The sequence below is a fragment of the Salvelinus fontinalis genome, chromosome 14, assembly GCF_029448725.1.
Source record: "Salvelinus fontinalis isolate EN_2023a chromosome 14, ASM2944872v1, whole genome shotgun sequence".
Taxonomy (NCBI): Eukaryota; Metazoa; Chordata; class Actinopteri; order Salmoniformes; family Salmonidae; genus Salvelinus; species Salvelinus fontinalis.
This window is the reverse complement of record NC_074678.1, coordinates 1,936,281-1,961,899: the sequence shown is the minus strand read 5'-3', so window position 1 is coordinate 1,961,899 and position 25,619 is coordinate 1,936,281. Positions and strand designations below refer to the sequence as shown.

Genomic DNA, 25,619 nt, shown 5'->3' with positions numbered 1-25,619 from the left:
GATAGGGTAGAGATGGGGTTTGGTGTTGAGGTAAAGGTATTGTATATTGTTAGGGATGAATGTATGGGTTGGGTACAGGGGATAGGGTAGAGTATGGATCTGGGTTAGATGCAGGTCACAGGAAAAGAGAGATAGCCAATGGGGCTCCATCTGTCTACATTGAAGGTTACAGGGGATGAGGGTTGGGTCTGGGGTATGAGTTTGATTGAACAATTGATCTGAAGACCTGCCTCACACACACACACACACACACACCACAGAGAAACCAGTGCTCTGGGACATGCCATCCTGTGTGTGCCTGCACCAGCAGTCCCTGGGGTCCCGTTACTGTGACAGAGCTCAGAGCAAGGAGGGAGGTGTGTGTGTGTGTGTGTGTGTGTGTGTGTGTGTGTGTGTGTGTGTGTGTGTGTGTGTGTGTGTGTGTGGTCTTGTATTACTATCCTTTTTGGTACTGGAAATCCCCAAAAGTCCCCAAAAGAATAGTAAAACAAATAATTAGGGTCAGGGGTTAAGGTTAGGGGTTTAGGGTTAGGTTTAGAATTTTTAATGGAATTTTTAGGTCCACACAAGGACAGTAAAACATGTGCTGTGTGTGTTTGTCTGTGTGTGTGCATGCGTGTATTTGTGTGTGTGCATTTGTGTGTGTATAGGTGGGACATAAAGGACCCACTATCACATATTGCGCCGACAACCAAGCAATCACCATGCAAACTACATCTAGCAGGAGCTTTGTAGAAAGAGAAAGGGAGAGAGAGACAGTGAGAGCGAGGAGAGACAGCGAGACAGAGAGAGAGAGACAGAGAGAGAGAGAGAGAGAGAGAGAGCGAGACAGAGAGAGAGATACCCTTGAATTGAATTGAGAGACAGTGAGTGAGAGAGAGAGAGAGAGAGCGAGACAGAGAGAGCGAGACAGAGAGAGCGAGACAGAGAGAGCGAGACAGAGAGAGCGAGACAGAGAGAGCGAGACAGAGAGAGCGAGACAGAGAGAGCGAGACAGAGAGAGCGAGACAGAGAGAGCGAGACAGAGAGAGCGAGACAGAGAGAGCGAGACAGAGAGAGAGAGCGAGAGAGAGAGAGCGAGAGAGAGAGAGAGCGAGAGAGAGAGAGACAGAGAGCGAGAGAGAGAGATACCCTTGAATTGAATTGAGAGACAGAATGAGAGAGAGACAGAGAGTGAGAGAGAGACAGAGATAGAGACAGAGAGAGAGAATGAGAGAGACCAAGAGAGAGGTGGGGGGGGGGGGGGGGGGGGGTGCATGGACTTGGATGTGCCAGCTTGCACATAATAGAAAACATGGCAGTTTTTTAATGATGCCACAAGGAGATTCTCCTGAGTAAGTGCTGACTAGCAGAGGAGCTGTTGTGTTGAATGTCTGTCCATACTGTACACGGAGATACAGAGCAAACTAACAAGCGTTGTATAGACTGCTACTACTGCTGATGTTACACACTAGAAAATCACTACTGATGATCTGGCACATTGACAAACTACGAAAAGGAAGAAGAGAGAGAGAGAGAGACAGAGAGAGACAGAGAGAGAGAGACAGACAGAGACAGAGACAGAGAGAGAGAGAGAGAGAGAGAGAGAGAGAGAGAGAGAGAGAGAGAGAGAGACAGAGAGAGACAGAGAGAGACAGAGAGAGAGAGACAGACAGAGACAGAGACAGAGAGAGAGAGAGAGAGAGAGAGAGAGAGAGACAGAGAGAGACAGAGAGAGAGAGAGGGGGGGGGTGGGAAGAGGACAGAGAGAGAGAGAGAGAGAGGGGTGGGAAGAGGACAGAGAGAGAGAGAGAGAGAGGGATGGGAAGAGGACAGAGAGAGAGAGAGAGAGAGAGGGGTGGGAAGAGGACAGAGAGAGAGAGAGAGAGAGAGGGGTGGGAAGAGGACAGAGAGAGAGAGAGAGAGAGGGATGGGAAGAGGACAGAGAGAGAGAGAGAGAGAGAGAGAGGGATGGGAAGAGGACAGAGAGAGAGAGAGAGAGAGAGGTGGGAAGAGGACAGAGAGAGAGAGAGAGAGAGAGGGATGGGAAGAGGACAGAGAGAGAGAGAGAGAGAGAGAGGGGTGGGAAGAGGACAGAGAGAGAGAGGGAGAGAGGGATGGGAAGAGGACAGAGAGAGAGAGAGAGAGAGAGGTGGGAAGAGGACAGAGAGAGAGAGAGAGAGAGAGGGATGGGAAGAGGACAGAGAGAGAGAGAGAGAGAGAGGTGGGAAGAGGACAGAGAGAGAGAGAGAGAGAGAGGGATGGGAAGAGGACAGAGAGAGAGAGAGAGAGAGAGAGGTGGGAAGAGGACAGAGAGAGAGAGAGAGAGGGGTGGGAAGAGGACAGAGAGAGAGAGAGAGAGAGAGGGAGGGTAACGGAGACATACAGTTCCTTCAGAAAGTATTCATACATTTTCCACATATTTTTTTCTTTCCCCCATGTCGATACAATACCCCATAAAGACAAAGTGAAAACATGTTCTTAGACACATTTATTGAAGGTGAAATATAGAAATATCTCCTTTACATAAATATTCACGCCCCTGAGTCAATACTTTGTAGAAGCACCTTTGCCAGAGATTACAGCTGTGAGTCTTTCAGGGTAAGTCTCTAAGAGCTTTCCACACTTGGATTGTACAACATTTGCACACTATTCTTTTTTTTATTGTGAAAAACTCCTCAGTCCTTAACAATACCCATAACATGATGCAGCCACCACCATGCTTGAAAATATGAAGAGTGGTACTTAGTGACGTTGTATTGGATTTTCCCCAAACATAACTTCTTGTCCTCAATACAAAGTGTTAATTGCTTTGCTACATTTTTTGCAGTATTACTTTAAAGCCTTGTGGCAAACAGGATGCATGTTTTGGAATATTTTTGTCTGTACAGGCTTCCTTCTTTTCACTCTAATTTAGGTTAGTATTGTGGAGTAACTACAATGTTGTTGATCCATCCTCAGTTTTCTCCTACCACAGCCATTAAACTCTAACTGTTTTAAAGTCACCATTGGCCTCATGGTGAAATCTCTGTAGTGACTGGGTGTATTGATACACCATCCATCTACCAATAGGTGCCCTTCTTTGCGAGGCATTGGAAAGCCTCCCTGGTCTTTGTGGTTGAATCTGCTCAACTGAGGGACCTTACAGATCATTGTATGTGTGAGGTACAGAGATGAGGTCGTCATTCAAAAAAGTCATGTTAAACACTATTATTGCACAGAGTCCATGCAACTTATTATGTGACTTGTTAAGCACATGTTTACTCGTTAACTTTTTTAGTCTTGCCACAACAAAGGGTTTGAATACTTAGACTCAAGACATTTCATCTTTTCATTTTTGATTAATTAGTAAAAAAATAAATAAAAAAAAACATGTCCATTTTGACATTATGGGGTATTGTATGCCTGTAGGCCTGTGACAAAAAAATACACATTTAATCCATTTTGAATTCAGACTATAACAACAAAATGTGGAAAAAGTCAAGGGGTGTGAATAGTTTCTGAAGGCTCTGTAGTGTGTGTTAGTGTGTGTTAGTGTGCGTGTGTGTTAGTGTGCGTGTGTGTTAGTGTGCGTGTGTGTGTGTGTGTGTGTGTGTGTGTGTGTGTGTGTGTGTGTGTGTGTGTGTGTGTGTGTGTGTGTGTGTGTGTGTGTGTGTGTGTGTGTGTGTGTGTGTGTGACCAACCTGTCTCTTCTTCTCCATTCTCCGTGGTGAAAGACTCTTGGTGCTGGTGGGAGACCCTGAACAGATCGGCCTACCCTCCTCCTCTTCCTGAGAGAGAGAGAAAGAGGGAGAGAAAGAAAGAGAGAAGGGGGAGAGAGAGCGATAGAAAGACAGAGAGAAAGAAAGAAAGAGAGAGAGAGAGCGAGATAGATAAATTATTCAAGTGAGTGTCACATTGTATGTAAAAGATCCTATAACAGTCAGTAATACATGTGTATTTTGAGTGTGTTCAGGTCAAATCTGTTTCATTTTTAACCTAATGTGTACACAGAAACATACAGCCTGGAGAGAACCTGTTGGCCATCCAGCTCCCCTCTCCTCAGCCTCTCTCTGACACTCAGTTCAAACCAAAGCCATCAGGCTTATGGAGACATTAATCTTATAACATTAGCTTTGAAGGAATCAGCGGCTCATTGATGAAATATGGGTTAGGGCTGTGGCTGGATGACATGACAGGCTATAGCCAGAGGGACGCTGGGTAAACATGTACACTTCTGAACAAAACTCATCTCTGAGTGAGCACAAACTCCATAACCAACCGTGTGTGTGTGTGTGTGTGTGTGTGTGTGTGTGTGTGTGTGTGTGTGTGTGTGTGTGTGTGTGTGTGTGTGTGTGTGTGTGTGTGTGTGTGTGTGTGTGTGTGTGTGTGTGTGTGTGTGTGTATCCACATTTGTGACATGCACGCATCTTGAACTGCACTGTAGGTTAAGGGCTTGTAAGTAAGCATTTCACAGTAAAGCACTTGTGACAAATAAAGTTTGATTTGAATTTTAAATGTGTGTATGTAAGCCCTGGAGAGGTGTGAATTCATATAGCTCACCCTTTGTTTGAGCCTGCGAATGCCCCTCTTGGCATGACTCTTGGCCTGTAGGAGAAAAACAGGCATTAGAAATAAACACAGGCTCCACTAATATTCGACACTGGTCTGGTGTAACATTCCCTGGGCAAAAGACAAAGACTGAAGCTGGACACGAAAGTCTTCTCAGCTGGACACAAAAGACTTCTCAGCTGGACACAAAAGACTTCTCAGCTGGACACAAAAGACTTCTCAGCTGGACACGAAAGACTTCTCAGCTGGACACGAAAGACTTCTCAGCTGGACACGAAAGACTTCTCAGCTGGACACGAAAGTCTTCTCAGCTGGACACGAAAGTCTTCTCAGCTGGACACGAAAGTCTTCTCAGCTGGACACGAAAGTCTTCTCAGCTGGACACGAAAGTCTTCTCAGCTGGACACGAAAGTCTTCTCATCTGGACACGAAAGTCTTCTAAGCTGGACACGAAAGTCTACCCATCATGAAAGCCTACCCAGCTGGACATGAAAGCCTATCCAGCTGGACAAGAAAGCCTACCCATCATGAAAGCCTACCCATCATGAAAGCCTACCCATCATGAAAGCCTACCCAACTGGACATCAAAGCATTCTAGGCTGGACATGAAAGTCAACTATACAACACTGCACTAAGGAAAGGGCATCACAAGCACAAATACACACAATCTACCAGCTAACACCATCCCAGTACTCTACCTTTCAGATATTCAAAGTGAGAACCTGTATGACTTAATACACATCTTAGGGTTAGGACCCGAAATGGGCCAAATACATGTCTGTCCAATTATGGGCTCCCGAGTGGCGCAGTTGTCTAAGGCAGTCACTATAGATCCTGGTTCAATTCCGGGCTGTATCACAAACGGCCGTGATGGGGAGTCCTATAGAGCGGCACACAATTGGCACAGCGTCGTCTGGGTTAGGGAAGGTTTAGACGGGGCAGACCGTCATTGTTAAAGAAGAATTTGTTCTTTACTGTCGTACCTAGTTAAATAAAATAAAAATAAGAAAGTATTTAAGGTGTGCTTGATTTGCCTTGGAATTTGCACTTTTGGGACTATTCCAGCGGTTCCAAACTAAATCAAGAGCAGCTCCAGTATTTGAACATATCAGACGTATTAGACGAGGTCTGACAGGGACTGTATGATAGATCCAGCCTTCTATAGGCCGTCTTCACAGCTGTACTTGCCTTAGTCACCGCAGTGTTGATCAGCGCTCCGCCTCTCTGCAACACACACAACACATAATTGTCATTTACCGGCGCGCGCGCACACACACACACACACACACACACACACACACGAACAAACACACGAACAAACACACGCACAAACACACGAACAAACACACGAACAAACACACTAACAAACACACTAACAAACACACTAACAAACACACGAACAAACACACGAACAAACACACGAACAAACACACGCACAAACACACGCACAAACACACGAACAAACACACGAACAAACACACAAACAAACACACGAACAAACACACGAACAAACACACAAACAAACACACGAACAAACACACGAACAAACACACGAACAAACACACGAACAAACACACGAACAAACATATACAGTACCAATCAAATGTTTACTATTTTCTACATTGTAGAATAATAGTGAAGACATCAAAACTATAAAATAACACATATGGAATCATGTAGTAATCAAAAAAGTATTTAAAAAATGAACATTTATTTGAGTGGCGCCGGAGGAGATGGATGCCGTTTTACGGTCTCTTAACCAATTGTGCTATTATGTGTTATTTTTTGCGATATTGGTAAATTATTTTGTACATAATGTTTCTGCAACCGTATCTTACAGCAGAAAAGAGCTTCTGGAGATCAGGACAGCGATCCCTCACCTCGGATTAGTCAAAGACTTTTTCAACAACAACAACAACAAGCAGGACTCACACGATATTCTCCAAGCACCCGGCAGGCCGAGATCTCAATTGTTCGCAAGAGGAAGCGACGCAGAGGAAGTAGAGCCGGATGCCTCGTCCGGACCCGCAGAAGGCGAGTATGAAAGCTGCCGTTACCGTCAATATTACTCGCCAACGTGCAATCATTGGACAATAAACTAGACGAGGTACAATCACGAATATCCTACTAACGGGACATCAAAACTGTAATATCCTATGTTTCACGGAATCGTGGCTGAATGACGACATGGATATTCAGCTAGCGGGATACACGCTGCACCGGCAAGATAGAACAGCACACTACGGTAAGACGAGGGGGGCGGTCTGTGCATATTTGTAAACAACAGCTGGTGCATGAAATCTAAGGAAGTCTCTAGATTTTGCTCACCTGAAGTAGAGTATATTGTGATAAATTGCAGGCCACACTACTTGCCTAGAGAGTTTTCAGCTATACCTTTCGTGGCTGTTTATTTACCACCACAGACAGATGCTGGCACTAAGACCGCACTCAGTCAGCTGTATAAGGAAATAAGTAAACAGGAAACCACTCAACCAGAGGAGGCGCTCCTAGTGGCCGGAGACTTTAATGCAGGAAAACTTAAATCAGTTTCTCCCAAATCTCTATCAACATGTTAAATGTGCAACCAGAGGGAAAACAATTCTAGATCACCTGTACTCCACACACAGAGATGCGTACAAAGCTCTCCCTCGCCCTCCATTTGGTAAATCTGTCCACAACTCTATCCTCCTGATTCCTGTTTACAAGCAAAAATTAAAGCAGGAAGCACCAGTGACTCAGTCTATAAAAAAGTGGTCAGATGAAGCAGATGCTAAGCTACAGAACTGTTTCGCTATCACAGATGGAACATGTTCCGGGATTCTTCTGATGACATTGAGGAGTACACCACATCAGTCACTGGCTTTATCAATAAGTGCATTGAGGACGTCGTCCCCACAGTGACTGTACGTACATACCCCAACCAGAAGCCATGGATTACATGGCAACATTCATACTGAGCGAAACGGTAGAGCTTTCAAGGTGCAGGAGGAGGACTCTAACCCGGAAGCTTACAAGAAATCCCGCTATGCCCTGCGACGAACCATCAAACAGGCAAAGCATCAATACAGGGCTAAGATTGAATCATACTACACCGGCTCCGACGCTCATGAATGTTGCAGGGCCTGCAAACTATTACAGATTACAAAGGGAAGCACAGCCGCGAGCTGCCCAGTGACACAAGCCTACCAGACGAGCTAAATCACTTCTATGCTCGCTTCGAGGCAAGCAACACTGAGGCATGCATGAGAGCCTCAGCTGTTCCGGACGACTGGGTGATCATGCTCTCCGTAGCCGACGTGACTAAGACGTTTAAACAGGTCAACATACACAAGGTTGCGGGGCCAGACGGTCGACCAGGACGTGTGCTCCGGGCAAGTGCTGACCAACTGGCAGATGTCTTCACTGATATTTTCAACATGTCCCTGATTGAGTCTGTAATACCAACATGCTTCAAGCAGACCACCATAGTCCCTGTGCCCAAGAACACAAAGGCAACCTGCCTAAATGACTACAGACCCGTAGCACTCACATCTGTAGCCATGAAGTGCTTTGAAAGGTTGGTAATGGCTCACATCAAGACCATTATCCCAGAAACCCTAGAACCCACTCCAATTTGCATACCGCCCAAACAGATCCATAGATGATGTAATCTCTATTGCACTCAACACTGCCCTTTCCCATCTGGACAAAAGGAACACCTATGTGAGAATGCTATTCATTGACTACAGCTCAGCGTTCAACACCATAGTACCCTCAAAGCTCATCACTAAGCTAAGGAACCTGGGACTAAACACCTCCCTCTGCAACTGCATCCTGGACTTCCTGACGGGTTACCCCCAGGTGGTGAGGGTAGGTAGCAACACATCTGCCACAATTGATCCTCAACACTGGAGCTCCCCAGGGGTGCGTGCTCAGTCCCCTCCTGTACTCCCTGTTCACCCACGACTCCATGGCCAGGCATGAGTCCAACACCATCATTAAGTTTGCAGACGACACAACAGTGGTAGGCTTGATCACCGACAACGACGAGACAGCCTATAGGGAGGAGGTCAGAGGACTGGCCGGGTGGTGCCAGAATGACAACCTATCCCTCAACGTAACCAAGACTAAGGAGATGATTGTGGACTACAGGAAAAGGAGGACCGAGCACGCCCCCATTCTCATCGACGGGGCTGTAGTGGAGCAGGTTGAGAGCTTCAAGTTCCTTGGTGTCCACATCAACAACAAACTAGAATGGTCCAAACACAACAAGACAGTTGTGAAGAGGGCACGACAAAGCATTTTCCCCTCAGGAAACTAAAAAGATTTGGCATGGGTCCTGAGATCCTCAAAAGGTTCTACTGCTGCAACATCGAGAGCATCCTGACCGGTTGCATCACTACCTGGTACGGCAATTGCTCGGCATCTGACTGCAAGGCACTTCAGAGGGTAGTGCGTACGGCCCAATACATCACTGGGGCAAAGCTGCCTGCCATCCAGGACCTCTACACCAGGTGGTGTCAGAGGAAGGTCCTAAAAATTGTCAAAGACCCCAGCCACTCCAGTCATAGATTGTTCTCTCTACTACCGCATGGCAAGCGGTACCGGAGTGCCAAGTCTAGGACAAAAATGCTTCTCAACAGTTTTTACCCCCAAGCCATAAGACTTCTGAACAGGAGTCTTCCTTTCCTGTGGCGGTCCTCATGAGAGACAGTTTCATCATAGCGCTTGATGGTTTTTGCAACTGCACTTGAAGAAAATTTCTAAGTTCCTGACATTTTCTGGATTGACTGACCTACATGTCTTAAAGTAATGATGGACTGTTGTTTCTCTTTGCTTAATAAAGCGGTTCTTGCTATAATATGGACTTGGTCTTTTACCAAATATGGCTATCTTCTGTAAGAAGGAAAGAAATTCCACAATTTAACTTTTAACAAGGCACAGATGTTAATTGAAATGCATGCCAGGTGACTACCTCATGAAGCTGGTTGAGAGAATGCCAAGAGCGTGCAAACCTGTCAACAAGGCAAAGGGTGGCTACTTTGAAGAATCTCAAATATATTTCGATTTGTTTCACTTTTTTGGTTACTACATGATTCCATATGTGTTATTTCATAGTGTTGATGTCTTCACTATTATTCTACAATGTAGAAAATTGTGAGAAAAAAAAAATCCCTGGAATGAGTAGGTGTGTCCAAACGTTTGACTGGTTCTGTACATCCAACAATACTAGAACAGTCCTAGTAGAACAATGACATCTACCAGCATCCCAGGACTCTACCTTTCAGAATCTACCAGCTAACAGCATCCCAGGACTCTACCTTTCAGAATCTACCAGCTACCAGCATCCCAGTACTCTACCTTTCAGAATCTACCAGCTACCAGCATCCCAGGACTCTACCTTTCAGAATCTACCAGCATCCCAAGTACTCTACCTTTCAGAATCTAACAGCATCCCAGGACTCTACCTTTCAGAATCTACCAGCATCCCAGGACTCTACCTTTCAGAATCTACCAGCTACCAGCATCCCAGGACTCTACCTTTCAGATATTCAGAATCTACCAGCTACCAGCATCCCAGTACTCTACCTTTCAGAATCTACCAGCTACCAGCATCCCAGGACTCTACCTTTCAGAATCTACCAGCTACCAGCATCCCAGGACTCTACCTTTCAGAATCTACCAGCTACCAGCATCCCAGGACTCTACCTTTCAGATATGCAGAGTGAGAACCTGTATGACTTAATACACGTCTTAGGGTTAGGACTAGACATGAGACAAATACATGTTATATCTGTCCCGTATGAAAGTAATTGAGGTGTGCTTGATTTGCCTTGGCATTTGCACTTTTGGGACTATTCCAGCGGTTCCAAACTAAATCAAGAGCAGCTCCAGTATTTGAACATATCAGACGTATTAGACGAGGTCTGACAGGGACTGTATGATAGATCCAGCCTTCTATAGGCCGTCTTCACAGCTGGACTTGCCTTAGTCACCGCAGTGTTGATCAGTGCTCCGCCTCTCTGCAACACACACAACACATAATTGCGGCGCGCGCGCGCGCGCACACACACACACACACACACACACACACACACACACACACACACACACACACACACACACACACACACACACACACACACACACACACACACACACACACACACACACACACACACACACACACAGACAGACACAAGCACACACAGGATTTCCATCCAACAGACATCTGGAATTTCCATACAAACATAAGTCGTGTGTACGGACAGTGAGTTTTCTCTATGTATCAAATCTCTCTCACAGAAAACACATTCTTAGCATCTTCAGTTTGCTTTGTTGACTAAACAGAGAGATAGATTAAACTAAAATATAAAATACACTCAATTCATTTTAATTGCATATCCTCTTTGTATACCTTGACGGTGTGCACCCACTGTTGATAAGACTTGGAATTACCTGCAAGACATCAAAGGCACACATAATGAAAGACACAGAGATGTGAAAGTGATTGTGATGAGACACACTGATAACTTGAATTTTATTGGACTGGTGTAGTGTAGGGGTGCAGTGGTGAAGCGTAGTGGTGTAGTGTAGTGGTGTAATGTAGTGGTGTAGTGTAGTGGTGTAGTGTAGTGGTGTAATGTAGTGGTGTAGTGTAGTGGTGTAATGTAGTGGTGTAGTGTAGTGGTGTAATGTAGTGGTGTAATGTAGTGGTGTAGCGTAGTGGTGTAATGTAGTGGTGTAGCGTAGTGGTGTAGTGTAGTGGTGTAGCGTAGTGGTGTAGTGTAGTGGTGTAATGTAGTGGTGTAGTGTAGTGGTGTAGTGTAGTGGTGTAATGTAGTGGTGTAGTGTAGTGGTGTAATGTAGTGGTGTAATGTAGTGGTGTAGTGTAGTGGTGTAATGCAGTGGTGTAGTGTAGTGGTGTAGCATAGTGGTGTAATGTAGTGGTGTAGTGTAGTGGTGTAATGTAGTGGTGTAGTGTAGTGGTGTAGCATAGTGGTGTAATGTAGTGGTGTAATGTAGTGGTGTAGTGTAGTGGTGTAGTGTAGTGGTGTAATGTAGTGTAGTGGTGTAGCATAGTGGTGTAGTGTAGTGGTGTAGTGTAGTGGTGTAATGTAGTGGTGTAGTGTAGTGGTGTAATGTAGAGGTGTAGTGTAGTGGTGTAGCATAGTGGTGTAATGTAGTGGTATAATGTAGTGGTGTAGTGTAGTGGTGTAATGTAGTGGTGTAGTGTAGTGGTGTAGCATAGTGGTGTAATGTAGTGGTGTAGCGTAGTGGTGTAGTGTAGTGGTGTAATGTAGTGGTGTAGTGTAGTGGTGTAATGTAGTGGTGTAGTGTAGTGGTGTAATGTAGTGGTGTAGTGTAGTGGTGTAGCGTAGTGGTGTAATGTAGTGGTGTAGTGTAGTGGTGTAGTGTAGTGGTGTAGTGTAGTGGTGTAATGTAGTGGTGTAGCGTAGTGGTGTAGCGTAGTGGTGTAGTGTAGTGGTGTAGCATAGTGGTGTAGCATAGTGGTGTAGCATAGTGGTGTAATGTAGTGGTGTAGTGTAGTGGTGTAGCATAGTGGTGTAGTGTAGTGGTGTAATGTAGTGGTGTAGCGTAGTGGTGTAATGTAGTGGTGTAGTGTAGTGGTGTAATGTAGTGGTGTAGTGTAGTGGTGTAGTGTAGTGGTGTAGTGTAGTGGTGTAGTGTAGTGGTGTAGTGTAGTGGTGTAGTGTAGTGGTGTAATGTAGTGGTGTAGCGTAGTGGTGTAGTGTAGTGGTGTAGCATAGTGGTGTAGCATAGTGGTGTAGCATAGTGGTGTAATGGTGTAGTGTAGCAGTGTAGTGTAGCAGTGGTATAGTAGTGTAGTGTAGTGGTGCGGTGTAGTGTAGCAGTGTAGTAGTGGTGTAGTGTAGTAGTGGTGTAGTGTAGCAGTGCAGTGTAGCAGTGTAGTGTAGCAGTGGTGTAGTGGTATAGTAGTGTAGTGTAGTGGTGCGGTGTAGTGTAGCAGTGTAGTAGTGGTGTAGTGTAGCAGTGCAGTGTAGCAGTGGTATAGTAGTGGTGTAGTGTAGCAGTGTAGTAGTGGTGTAGTGTAGCAGTGTAGTAGTGGTGTAGTGTAGCAGTGTAGTAGTGGTGTAGTGTAGCAGTGCAGTGTAGCAGTGTAGTGTAGCAGTGGTGTAGTGGTATAGTAGTGTAGTGTAGTGGTGCGGTGTAGTGTAGTGGTGTAGTAGTGGTGTAGTAGTGGTGTAGTGCAGTGGTGTAGTAGTGTAGTGGTGTAGCGTAGTGGTGTAGTGTAGTGTAGTGGTGTAGTGTAGCAGTGGTATAGTAGTGTAGTGTAGTGGTGTAGTGGTGCGGTGTAGTGGTGTAGTGGTGTAGTAGTGGTGTAGTGTAGTGGTGTAGTGTAGCGATGTAGTGGTGTAGTGTAGCGGTGTAGTAGTGGTGTAGTGTAGTGGTGTAGTGTAGCGGTGTAATGTAGCAGTGTAGCGGTGTAGTAGTGGAGTGTAGCGATGTAGTAGTGTAGTGGTGTAGTGGTGTTGTAGTGTAGTGGTGTAGTAGTGTAGTGTAGTGGTGTAGTGGTGTAGTGTAGTGGTGTAGTAGTGGTGTAGTGTAGCGGTGTAGTGTAGTAGTGTAGTGGTGTAGTAGTGGTGTAGTGTAGTGGTGCGGTGTAGTGGTGTAGTGTAGCGATGTAGTGGTGTAGTGTAGCGGTGTAGTAGTGGAGTGTAGCGATGTAGTAGTGTAGTGGTGTAGTGTAGCGGTGTTGTAGTGTAGTGGTGTAGTAGTGTAGTGTAGTGGTGTAGTGGTGTAGTGTAGTGGTGTAGTAGTGGTGTAGTGTAGCGATGTAGTGGTGTAGTGTAGTGTAGTGTAGCGGTGTAGTGTAGTGGTGTAGTAGTGGTGTAGTGTAGTGTAGCGGTGTAGTGTAGTGGTGTAGTGTAGTGTAGCGGTGTAGTGTAGTGGTGTAGTGTAGTGTAGCGGTGTAGTGTAGTGGTGTAGTGTAGTGTAGCGGTGTAGTGTAGTGGTGTAGTGTAGTGTAGTGGTGTAGTGTAGTGTAGTAGTGGAGTGTAGTGTAGCGGTGTAGTGGTGTAGTAGTGGTGTAGTAGTGTGGTGCAGTGGTGTAGTAGCGGTGTAGTGTAGTGGTGTAGGAGTGGTGTAGTGTAGTGGTGTAGTGGTGTAGTACTGGTGTAGTGTAGTGGTGTAGTACTGGTGTAGTGTAGTGGTGTAGTACTGGTGTAGTGTAGTGGTGTAGTAGTGGTGTAGTTGCGTAGTGTAGTTGTGTAGTGTAGCGGTGTAGTGTAGCGTAATGGTGTAGTGGTGCAATAGTGTAGCGGTGTAGTGTAGTGATGTAGTGTAGCGGTGTAGGTGTAGTGTAGTAATAGTGTAGCAGTGTAGTGGTGTAGTGTAGTGTAGTGCCACTCACTTCCACAGAAACCCCCCTCAGTGATCTCCTCCTCGAACAGGTCAGTGAAGCCTCTTCCCGCGTTCAGCTTGGCCAGACGGCCGTCAATAAGCTGCAACATAAATTACAACACAGCATTACAGACTGGAGGTAGAGAGGGAGGGAGGGAGAGAAGGAGGGAGAGAGAGGGAGGGAAGGAGGGAGAGAGAGCGAGGGGGAGGGAGAGAGGGAGAGAGAGAGAGAGGGAGGGGAGGAGGGAGAGAGAGTGGGAGGGGAGGGAGAGAGAGAGGGAGGAGGGAGAGGGAGAGAGAGAGAGAGAGATGGAGGGGAGGGGGGAGGAGGGAGGGAGGGAGGGTGAGAGAGAGAGAGGGAGGAGGGAGAGAGGGGGAGGGTGAGAGAGAGAGAGAGAGTGAGAGAGAGAGAGAGAGAGAGAGAGAGAGAGAGAGAGAGAGAGAGAGAGAGAGAGAGAGAGAGAGAGAGAGGGAGGGGGAAGGAAGGAAGGAAAGAGGGGGGGAAAGAGAGAGGGCTGGGGAGGAAGAGAGAGGGAGGGGGGAGGAAAGAGAGAGGGAGGGGGGAGGAAAGAGAGAGGGGTGGGGAGGAAGAGAGAGGGAAGGGGGAGGAAAGAGAGAGGGAAGGGGAAGGGGGAGGGAAAGAGAGGGAAGGGGGAGGGAAAGAGAGGGAAGGGGGAGGGAAAGAGAGGGAAGGGGGAGGGAAAGAGAGGGGTGTGGGAGAGAAGGTGGAGGCAGATGGGGGAGGGAGAGGGGGGAGGGAAAGAAAGAGGGGTGAGGAAGAGAGGGGGAGAGAGGGGGTAGGGAGAGAGAGGGTGGGGAGGAGGGAGAGAGAGAGGTAAGGGGAAGAGGGTGGGGAGGAGAGAGAGAGGTAAGGGGAAGAGGGTGGGGAGGAGGGAGAGAGAGAGGGAAGGGGAAGAGGGAGGGGAGGAGGGAGAGAGGGGGGAGGGAGAGAGAGAGGGGTGAGGGAAAGAGAGCTTTGAGGGAGAGAAGGTGGAGGCAGATAGGGAGAGGGGGAGGGGGGGAGGGAAAGAAAGAGGGGTGAGGAAGAGAGGAGGCAGGCAGAGAGGGGTGAGGGAGAGTGAGAGAGAGGGGGAGGGGAGGAGGGAGGGAAATAGAGGGGGGAGGGAGAGAAAGAGGGAGAAAGAGGGAGAGAGAGGGAGTGGAGGGAGAGAAGGAGGGAGAGAGAGGGAGGGAAGGAGGGAGAGAGAGCGAGGGGGAGGGAGAGAGTGAGAGAGGGGAGGAGGGAGAGAGAGAGGGAGGAGGGAGAGGGAGAGAGAGAGAGAGAGAGAGAGAGGAAGGGGAGGGGGGGGGGGTATGGCGCGAGGCTGAACAACAGGGGAAAGAACACACCCGACTGGGCAAGTGTGTTTAATGCTACCTGTTCCAGACATGTCTCATGATGAGAGGAGGGGTAATGTGGAGCAGGTTGTGGGGATTAGGGCAGTTTGCTGCCTGCTAAGGGTTGGTTTGGCTGGGAGACTGCATGGTGAGGCCTTTTCAGCATCCCAAATGGCACCCTATTCCCTAAGTACTGAACTACTAACCAGGGTCCTGGTCTAAAGTAGTGCACTATTTAGGGAATAGGGTGCCATTTGGGTTGCAAGTCTGGTGTCTGATGCACCAGGAACCTTCATTTCCTGTCACATGGAGTTTATAAAACACTTCCCATAAATATGTTCATTATAAGGCCAGACATTACACGTCCCCCCCCACACACACAGAGAGACAGACCTCTGAGCTATAAACGTTGAGCAAAAAGACCAGCAATTCTCAGATAAAACAACTACAGGGATTTAACAACCCCCCAAAAAATAAAAGAATGTAAATACACTGTATTAATTTATTCAATAAAGTCCTAAAAACATCACAGGCACAGGATAAGAACTGATCCTGGGTCATAACCTAGCTGATATGAACACACCAGCTCAACCCAGGAGGTGCTGGGAGACCTGACCAGACCTGGGTCGTTTCTGTAAACCAGAAAGTGTTCTATGATCTGAAAGATTATTGTGATCTAAAAAGGCAAAAGTGATCCTGAATCAGATCCTGAATCAGATCCTCTGAGATGCTTGATGCATATGGCCTCTGGTGGAATAAGGGTTAAATAGATAAAAATGTTGATTTTAGAGCTGTGTCGACCCAGCCCTCTGTGGGTACAATTAGCAGTCTGCCTGTATCTTGTCAGGGATTGGGCATATCTCTCAGTGGAGCGCTAGGCTAACTAACTACCTAGTGCAAGGCTCTCCTCTTCTCTCCTGTAGCCCTGACCGACTCGTTATAATCCTGCTAATGAGAAATGACACTGCAGGTTTTAACCACCGTGTGGTAGCTAGCTGCTCCCTTAGCCTGCCCCAATTAGCACACATCATCACCAAGGCAAAAACACACTTATCTCAACCCAAATCAGCACCTAGCCAAAGCCCCACTTAACCCCCCCACCCCCCCCCTTTCTACCCCCTCCAGTATCAAATTAGGGAAAGGGGGATACCTAGTCAGTTGTACAACTGAATGCATTCAACTGAAATGTGTTTTCTGCATTTAATTACCCCCAGTTATTGTGTCCAGTAATTAGACATGGCTCAACAATAGCAAGGACCATGGACACCGGGTCCACAGCAAGGACACCAGGTCCACAGCAAGAACACCGGGCCCACAGCAAGGACACCAGGTCCACGGCATGGACACCAGGTCCACGGCATGGACACCAGGTCCACGGCATGGACACCAGGTCCACGGCATGGACACCAGGTCCACGGCAAAGACACCAGGTCCACGGCAAAGACACCAGGTCCACGGCAAAGACACCAGGTCCACGGCAAAGACACCAGGTCCACGGCAAAGACACCAGGTCCACGGCAAAGACACCAGGTCCACGGCAAAGACACCAGGTCCACGGCAAAGACACCAGGTCCACGGCAAGGACACCAGGTCCACGGCAAGGACACCAGGTCCACGGCAAGGACACCAGGTCCACGGCAAGGACACCAGGTCCACGGCAAGGACACCAGGTCCACGGCAAGGACACCAGGTCCACGGCAAGGACACCAGGTCCACGGCAAGGACACCAGGTCCACGGCAAGGACACCAGGTCCACGGCAAGGACACCAGGTCCTCGGCAAGGACACCAGGTCCTCGGCAAGGACACCAGGTCCACGGCAAGGACACCAGGTCCACGGCAAGGACACCAGGTCCACGGCATCTCTCTCTACACTGCTGTCTCTGGTTTATTTTTTAAATATTTTCTACATTGTAGAATAATAGTGAAGAGATCAAAACTATGAAATATCACATATGGAATCTTGTAGTAACAAAAAAAGTGTTAAACAAATCAAAATATATTTTACATTTGAGATTCTTCAAAGTAGCCACCCTTTGACTTGATGACAGCTTTGCACACTCTTGTCATTCTCTCAACCAGCTTCATGAGGTATTCTACAATGTAGAAAATGGTCAATAATAAAGAAAAATCCTGAATGAGTAGGTGTGTCAACTTTATACTGGTACTGTATATATATTACATTTTTCATCCCTCAACTTTTTACCAAAAGAGAGGCGGGGTGCCCCGCTTTGTTATTGTTTCAATTAAGGACTCGAGCATTAATTTATAAAAATGAAAACAAATCAAATGTATATCAGATGAGGACACAGATGAAACCCAAGACTGATGAATCAAACAGCTGAAACATACAGCAACCCCTTCCTAAATGTTATTGTTGTGAAGGGATTTTATAGATAAATAAACTAGAAAAGTCTATATGATTCTGATAAAGTATCAGACGTTCTACAGCTGTAAGGATGAGAGATGTTAAGATATCATCTGGTGTCCACCTGTACTGCTGCACGTACACAGTAACAGCAGGCAAGTGAAGCAGGCCATCTGTGGGCCAGAGATTGGAATCCTCACTGCAGTGTTCTAGATTACTGTGGAGGGGGTTCCAGATTTCTGGAGGACGTTCTAGAACACAAGGGTTAACTGCTGGTATGAACTTACACGGTAGCTCTGACATCCACACAACATCCCTGTCAACATCCCCGTCACACACAGCTCATACGTTGAAGTGTGAAAACCTTAAGTTCTCCTTAATATCAGACTGATTGGCTTTTATCCACTTTTGTAAATGCGGTCCTACTTTGAGTATGATCTGATGTGTGATTGGTATTGTGGCTGATCCAGTAAACGGGCAGCGCTTCAGCCCCGCCTGTGTTAATAGAGGTCTGTATATGAAGCTGTTCTCTCTGCCTACAGGAGGGGGAAGCATCCCTGAGCCAGTCTCCACTAAACCACTGCAGTTTCAGTGTCCTGAAACCATTCACTATAGAAGAGTGGTTGTGTGTGTGTGTGTGTGTGTGTGTGTGTGTGTGTGTAGGGGCCAAAGGGTTGACAGAAAGCAGGTTATCGTTGACAGCCTTTCCCCTACATTCTCTTGGCAGCTCTCCTCCACTGTTCTGTACTGAACGGACCAGGGATGGTGTGTGTGTGTGTGTGTGCGCGCGCGCATCTGTGAGCGGATGTGGGTCACGGCCGGAGCAGTCGAACGGACCACTGGCCTCTCTCACTTTAATAGGAGAACAGGACTTTAACAGGAAGAGAAGAGATAAGTGACTCCATCGCCACCCAACAGAGGAGGAGAGATAACCGCCACATCCCATTCTACGCTACCACACAGACAGGAGCAGGGAGGGGAGGGAGGCGAGGGAGGCGAGGGAGGCGAGGGAGGCGAGGGAGGCGAGGGAGGCGAGGGAGGCGAGGGAGGCGAGGGAGGGAGGGAGGGAGGGAGGGAGGGAGGGAGGGAGGGAGGGAGTGGCTGTCCTTGAACTGTTGGTGGGTTGCATTCTGTGCTGCCTGGGTAAGTTATGGACGACGGGCAGAGAGACAGAGAGAGAAAAAGACAGAGCGAGAAAGAGACAGAGAGAGAGCTAGAAAGAGTAGAGAAAGAGAGAGAGAGAAAGAGACAGAGAGAGAGAGAGAAAGAGACAGAGAGAGAAAGAGACAGAGAGAGAAAGAGAGAGAGAAAGAGAAAGAGAGAAAGAGAGAGAAAGAGAAAGAGAGAGAAAGAGACAGAGAGAGACAGAGAGAGAGAGATACAGAGAGAGAGAGAGAGAGAGAGAGAGACAGAGAGAGAGAGACAGAGAGACCGAAACAAAGAGCTGATTAAGAAGCTCTCTGCTGCCTCTCAGGGATAAATCAACAACAACGTACGAGGGCTGGGGAGGAACAGTCTAACTGTGGCGGGGTGAAAAGGGAATGTTTCTAGGACTGTGTGGGCTTTGAAGGTATATCTATTAATAGTTTATGTTTCCTAATCAAGGAGTGAAGGTATCCTGGGTGCATTTTTGTCTGTGGTTGTTGGTTTGAAGAAAAGAGAAGATCGAAAGAGCTTTCAGTTTAATCAAAGGCTTAAATAACTCCTGTTATTTTACAGTTATTAGGACACACACACACACACACACACACACACACACACACACACACACACACACACACACACACACACACACACACACACACACACACACACACACACACACACACACACACACACACACACACACACACACACACACACACACACAGCAGTGTTACCTGTTTGAAGAGCTGCAGGTTGACAGCCATCTCCAGGAAGTGTTTCATGGTGCTGGAGCGGTGAGCCACAAAACTCTCCTCGCAGAATGTGATTGGTTCCCCCTGACCAGGGAGAGCAGAGAAGAAGATCAGAATCACACATTTAGAACCAGATAACCAGACATAGTCTATGTCTACAAACCCTTTATATTCTATGGTTGAATACTTTTAAAACATCACATTACTGATCTCATAAAGGACCACAGAAATTGAGTTGACCATCCATTTCTACTTCTAAGATATTTTTCGCCCTCCAAAAACGTAGTAACGCCGAAGACGTGGATGTTGATTAAGGCAGCCCCCATCACCTCTCTGATTCAGAGGGGTTAAATGCAGAAGACACATTTCAGTTGAATGCATTCAGTTGTACAACCTCCCCTTTCCGCCTCATTCAAGGGTTTTCTTTATTTTTATTATCAAATAACACATATGGAATCATGTAGTAACCAATAAAGTGTTAAACAAATCAAAACATATTTTATATTTGAGATTCTTCAATGTAGCCACCCTTTGCCTTGAAGACAGCTTTACACACTGTTGGCATTCTCTCAACCAGCTTCACCTGGAATGCTTTTCCAACAGTCTTGAAGGAGTTCCCACATATGCTGAGTATTTGTTGGCTGCTTTAACTTCACTCTGCAGTCCAACACATCCCAAACCATCTCAATTGGGTTGAGATCAGGTAATTGAGGAGGCCAGGTCATCTGATGCAGCACTCCATCACTCTCCTTCTTGGTCAAATAGCCCTTACACCGCCTGGAGGTGTGTTGGGTCATTGTCCTGTTGAAAAACAAATGATAGCAGGACTAAAGTGCAAACCACCCCCACACCATCATACCTCCTCCTCCATGCTTCAAGGTGGGAACCACACATGCGGAGATCATCCGTTCACCTACTCTGCGTCTCACAAAGACACGGAAGTTGGAAACAAAAATCTCAAATTTGGACTCATCAGACCAAAGGATAGTGGTATAATGTCTATTGCTCGTGTTTCTTGTCATAAGCAAGTCTCTTCTTATTATTGGTGACCTTTAGTAGTGGTTTCTTTGCAGCAATTTGACCATGAAGGCCTGATTCACGCAGTCTCCTCTGAACAGTTGATATTGAGATGTGTCTGTTACTTGAACTCTGTGAAGTATTTATTTGGGCTGCAATTTCTGAGGCTGGTAACTCTAATGAACTTGTCCTCTGCAGCAGAGGTAACTCTGGGTCTTCCTTTCCTCTGGGTCTTCATCTTAGAGCTTGAGGGTTTTTGCGACTGCACTTGAAGAAACTTTCAAAGTTCTTGGAATTTTCGGGATTGATTGACCATCATTACTTAAAGTGATGATGGACTGTCATTTCTCTTTGCTTATTTGAACTGTTCTTGCCATAATATGGACTTAGTCTTTAAACAAATAGGGTTATCTTCCGTATACCACCCCTACCATCTCACAACACAACTGATTGGTTCAAAACGCATTAAGGAAAGAAATTCCACAATTAAACTTAACAAAGCACACCAGCTAATTGAAATGCATTCCAGGTGACAACCTCATGAAACTGGTTGAGAGAATGCCAAGAGTGTGTAAAGCTGTCATCAAGGCAAAGGGTGGCCACTTTGAAGAATCTAAAATATATTTTGATTTGTTTAACACTTTTTATTGTTACTACATGATTATATAAGGGTTATTTCATAGTTTTGATGTCTTCACTATTATTCTACAATGTAGAAAATAGTACAAATTAAGAAAAACCCTTGAATGAGTAGGTGTGTCCAAACTTTTGTGTGTCCAAGTAGGTGTGTCCAAACACATATATAAATATATACACACACACACACACACACATATACATATACATACATATACATACATATATATACATATATATACATATATATACATATATATACATATATATACATATATACATATATACATATATACATATATACATATATATATGTATATATATATATATATATATATATATATATATATATATATATATATATATATATATATATATATATATATATATATATATATATATGTGGGGCAAAAAAGTATTTAGTCAGCCACCAATTGTGCAAGTTCTCCCACTTAAAAAGATGAGAGAGGCCTGCAATTTTCATCATAGGTACACTTCAACTATGACAGACAAAATGAGAAAAAAAAATCCAGAAAATCACATTGTAAGATTTTTTATGAATTTATTTGCAAAATATGGTGGAAAATAAGTATTTGGTCATCTACAAACAAGCAAGATTTCTGGCTCTCACAGACCTGTAACTTCTTCTTTAAGAGACTCCTTTGTCCTCCACTCGTTACCTGTATTAATGGCACCTGTTTGAACTTGTTATCAGTATACACCTGTCCACAACCTCAAACAGTCACACTCCAAACTCCACTACGGCCAAGACCAAAGAGCTGTCAAAGGACACCAGAAACAAAATTGTAGACATGCACCAGGCTGTGAAGACTGAATCTGCAATAGGTAAGCAGCTTGGTTTGAAGAAATCAACTGTGGGAGCAATTATTAGGAAATGGAAGACATACAAGACCACTGATAATCTCCCTCGATCTGGGGCTCCACGCAAGATCTCCACAAAGAATGCTGAGTTGCATCCAAAGAACACCATACCTACTGTGAAGCATGGGGGTGGAAACATCAAGCTTTGGGGCTGTTTTTCTGCAAAGGGACCAGGACGACTGATCCGTGTAAAGGACAGAATGAATGGGGCCATGTATCGTGAGATTTTGAGTGAAAACCTCCTTCCATCAGCAAGGGCATTGAAGATGAAACGTGGCTGGGTCTTTCAGCATGACAATGATCCCAAACACACCGCCCGGGCAACGAAGAAGTGGCTTCGTAAGAAGCATTTCAAGGTCCTGGAGTGGCCTAGCCAGTCTCCAGATCTCAACCCCATAGAAAATCTTTGGAAGGAGTTGAAAGTCCGTGTTGCCCAGCAACAGCCCCAAAACATCACTGCTCTAGAGGAGATCTGCATGGAGGAATGGGCCAAAATACCAGCAACAGTGTTTGAAAACCTTGTGAAGACTTACAGAAAACGTTTGACCTCTGTCATTGCCAACAAAGGGTATATAACAAAGTATTGAGATAAACTTTTGTTATTGACCAAATACTTATTTTCCACCATAATTTGCAAATAAATTCATTAAAAATCCTACAATGTGATTTTCTGGAATTTTCTTTCTCATTTTGTCTGTCATAGTTGAAGTGTACCTATGATGAAAATTACAGGCCTCTCTCATCTTTTTAAGTGGGAGAACTTGCACAATTGGTGGCTGACTAAATACTTTTTTGCCCCACTGTGTGTGTGTGTGTGTGTGTGTGTGTGTGTGTGTGTGTGTGTGTGTGTGTGTGTGTGTGTGTGTGTGTATATGTATATGTATATATATATATATATATATATATATATATATATATATATATATATAAATAATACAAATAGAATATACATTTCTCCCAAGGATGAACCAGACTTGTGGAGATCTACAAATATTTTTCTGTGGTCTTGGCTGATTTATTTGGATTTTCCCATGATGTCAAGCAGAGGCACTGAGTTTGAAGGTAGGCCTTGAAATACATCCACAGGTACACCTCCAATTGACTCAAATGATGTCAATTAGCCTATCAGAAGCTTCTATAGCCATAATGTCATTTTCTGGAATTTTCCAAGCTGTTTAAAGGCACAGTCAACTTAGTGTATGTAAACTTCTGACCCACTGGAATTGTGATACAGTGAATTATAAGTGAACTAATCTGTCTGTTAAAACTGTTGGAAAAATTACTTGTCTCATGCACAAAGTTGCCAAAACTATAGTTTGTTAACAAGAAATTTGTGGAGTGGTTGAAAAACAAGTTTTAATGACTTCAACCTAAGTGTATGTAAACTTCCGACTTCAACTGTGTATATATATATATAGCCTATATTTCCAGAATCATAGCAGTGTGATTAACAGACATCTTTCTCCTCCGTTGTTTCATTTACAGCTCAGCAAGGCTCCGACAACGACCCCCCGCCCCCCACACACACACACGTTCTGTCAAAGCATATGGGCTCCAAAAACACATGGTTCAGTCAGGGGGGGCTCCTTCATTTAACTCAGATGGTGTGTGTGTGTGTGTGTGTGTGTGTGTGTGTGTGTGTGTGTGTGTGCGCGCAAGCAGGGATGCGTGTGTGTGTGTTTCTGTGGAATCGTAGGCTTTTTCCCAGAACCTATGGGGACTGTAGAGATGGTGTGTTGTGAGTGGACATCACGGTACACACACACACACACACTCTCTCCCTTCTCACACACACACACTCTCTCCCTTCTCTCTCTGCTTCAAGTGTGTGTTTTCTAAAGGGAATCAGGCAGTGTGTTTCTACTACTGTCTGTATACAGACACACAGAGGCATCATTTATGGATCCCCACTCCAGGGCTCAACACCACCCAATTACCCTCAAAGCCTGTGAACAAAGGCCCTGCTATTTGACAAACACTACATGCTTTGTTCTGGTCTCAACTGGAGTAACTTGAGAGGCAGAACGACAGAGACATGTTCTGGGGTTTAGCCTAGAAGATGGTACAAGGTGGACTCCTTCAGTGTCCGTGTTTCAGACAAGCCCACCTTCTCTCAACTCAAAACAGCACCTTCAACCGTCACTCAGCGTTAAAAAACACCTTTCATTTCACAATCGTACAGGTTTCTATCTAAGGGTTAGGGATAGGCTATTACAGGTTTCTATCTAAGGGTAAGGATAAGGGATCTTACAGGTTTCTATCTAAGGATGAGGATAAGGGATAGGTTCTCACAGGTTTGTATCTAAGGGTAAGGGATAGGTTCTACAGGTTTTGTATTGAAGGGTAAGGGTAAGGGTTAGGTTCTCACATGTTTGTATTGAAAGGTAAGGGATAAGGGATAGGTTCTACAGGTTTTGTATTGAAAGGTAAGGATAAGGGATAGGTTATTACAGGTTTGTATTGAAGGGTTAGGGATAGGTTCTACAGATTTGTATTGAAGGGTAAGGGTTAGGTTCTACAGGTTTGTATTGAAGGGTTAGGGATAGGTTCTACAGATTTGTATTGAAGGGTTAGGGATAGGTTCTACAGGTTTGTATTGAAGGGTTAGGGATAGGTTCTTACAGGTTTGTATCGGAGGGCGTCTCTGTAGGATCCAAACAGAGCAGCCTGAGCTCGGAGGAAGGACCTCGCTACTCCACTTCCTGTTGCTGTCGACTGCTTCTTCAGCTTACTCTTCAGAGAGTGGAGCTGAGAGAGAGGGAATGAGAGAAAGAGGGAGGAGAGAGAGAGAGAAGGGAATGAGAGAAAGAGGGAGGAGAGAGAGAGAGGAGGGAAAGTTAATTGAACACCTCTGAAGTTGGTAGCTGGAATGGAATATACATTCTGTGTGTGAAGAGTCACACTTAAGGGTCAACACCAGAAAATAAAGTATAGCTTCTCTCCTTCCTAGAAGCTTATGTTGTGCTGCAGATAGCACCTGCTGCTCTGTCAATTGAGCAGAGGATGGAAGGAGAAGAGAAGAGAGAGAGATGGGGAGGAGAGCGGAGAGGGGGATGGGGAGGAGAGCGGAGAGGGGGATGGGGAGGAGAGGAGATGACTCTCTGTACTATCCTCCTGCAATGGTCTCTTGACATGAAGGAGCTGTAATTCATTTATTTCTGAGCGCCGAGCTCTCTCTGTACAGAACAGTAGGGAACAGTACAGTACAGCAGGGCACAGTAGGGAACAGTACAGTACAGAACAGTAGGAAACAGTACAGTGCAGAACAGTAGGGACCAGTAGAGTAGGGAACAGTACAGTAGGGAACAGCACAGAACAGTACAGAACTGTACAGTAGGGAACAGTACAGTAGGGAACAGCACAGAACAGTACAGAACTGTACAGTAGGGAACAGTACAGTAGGGAACAGCACAGAACAGTACAGAACTGTACAGTAGGGAACAGTACAGTAGGAAACAGCACAGAACAGTACAGAACTGTACAGTAGGGAACAGTACAGTAGGGAACAGCACAGAACAGTACAGAACTGTACAGTAGGGAACAGTACAGTAGGGAACAGCAGGGAACAGTAGGGAATAGTACAGTA

At 45.7% G+C, this 25,619-nt stretch overlaps 1 protein-coding gene across 5 annotated transcripts in view; it reads right to left on the bottom strand.

Moving 5' to 3' along the window:
- Window positions 1–25,619, bottom strand: part of LOC129869371 (DENN domain-containing protein 1B-like) — a 316,391-nt gene that overhangs the window by 22,627 nt on the left and 268,145 nt on the right. For 3 of the 5 annotated variants that reach the window (XM_055943716.1, XM_055943717.1, XM_055943718.1), the window contains 7 exons: window positions 24,656–24,781; window positions 19,481–19,582; window positions 13,907–13,997; window positions 10,928–10,968; window positions 5,719–5,754; window positions 4,522–4,566; window positions 3,663–3,749 (listed from right to left, as the gene is read on the bottom strand). In XM_055943716.1, the coding sequence (XP_055799691.1) occupies window positions 3,663–3,749; window positions 4,522–4,566; window positions 5,719–5,754; window positions 10,928–10,968; window positions 13,907–13,997; window positions 19,481–19,582; window positions 24,656–24,781 (528 nt within the window). The other 2 variants (XM_055943720.1, XM_055943719.1) reach the window with 2 other exon arrangements.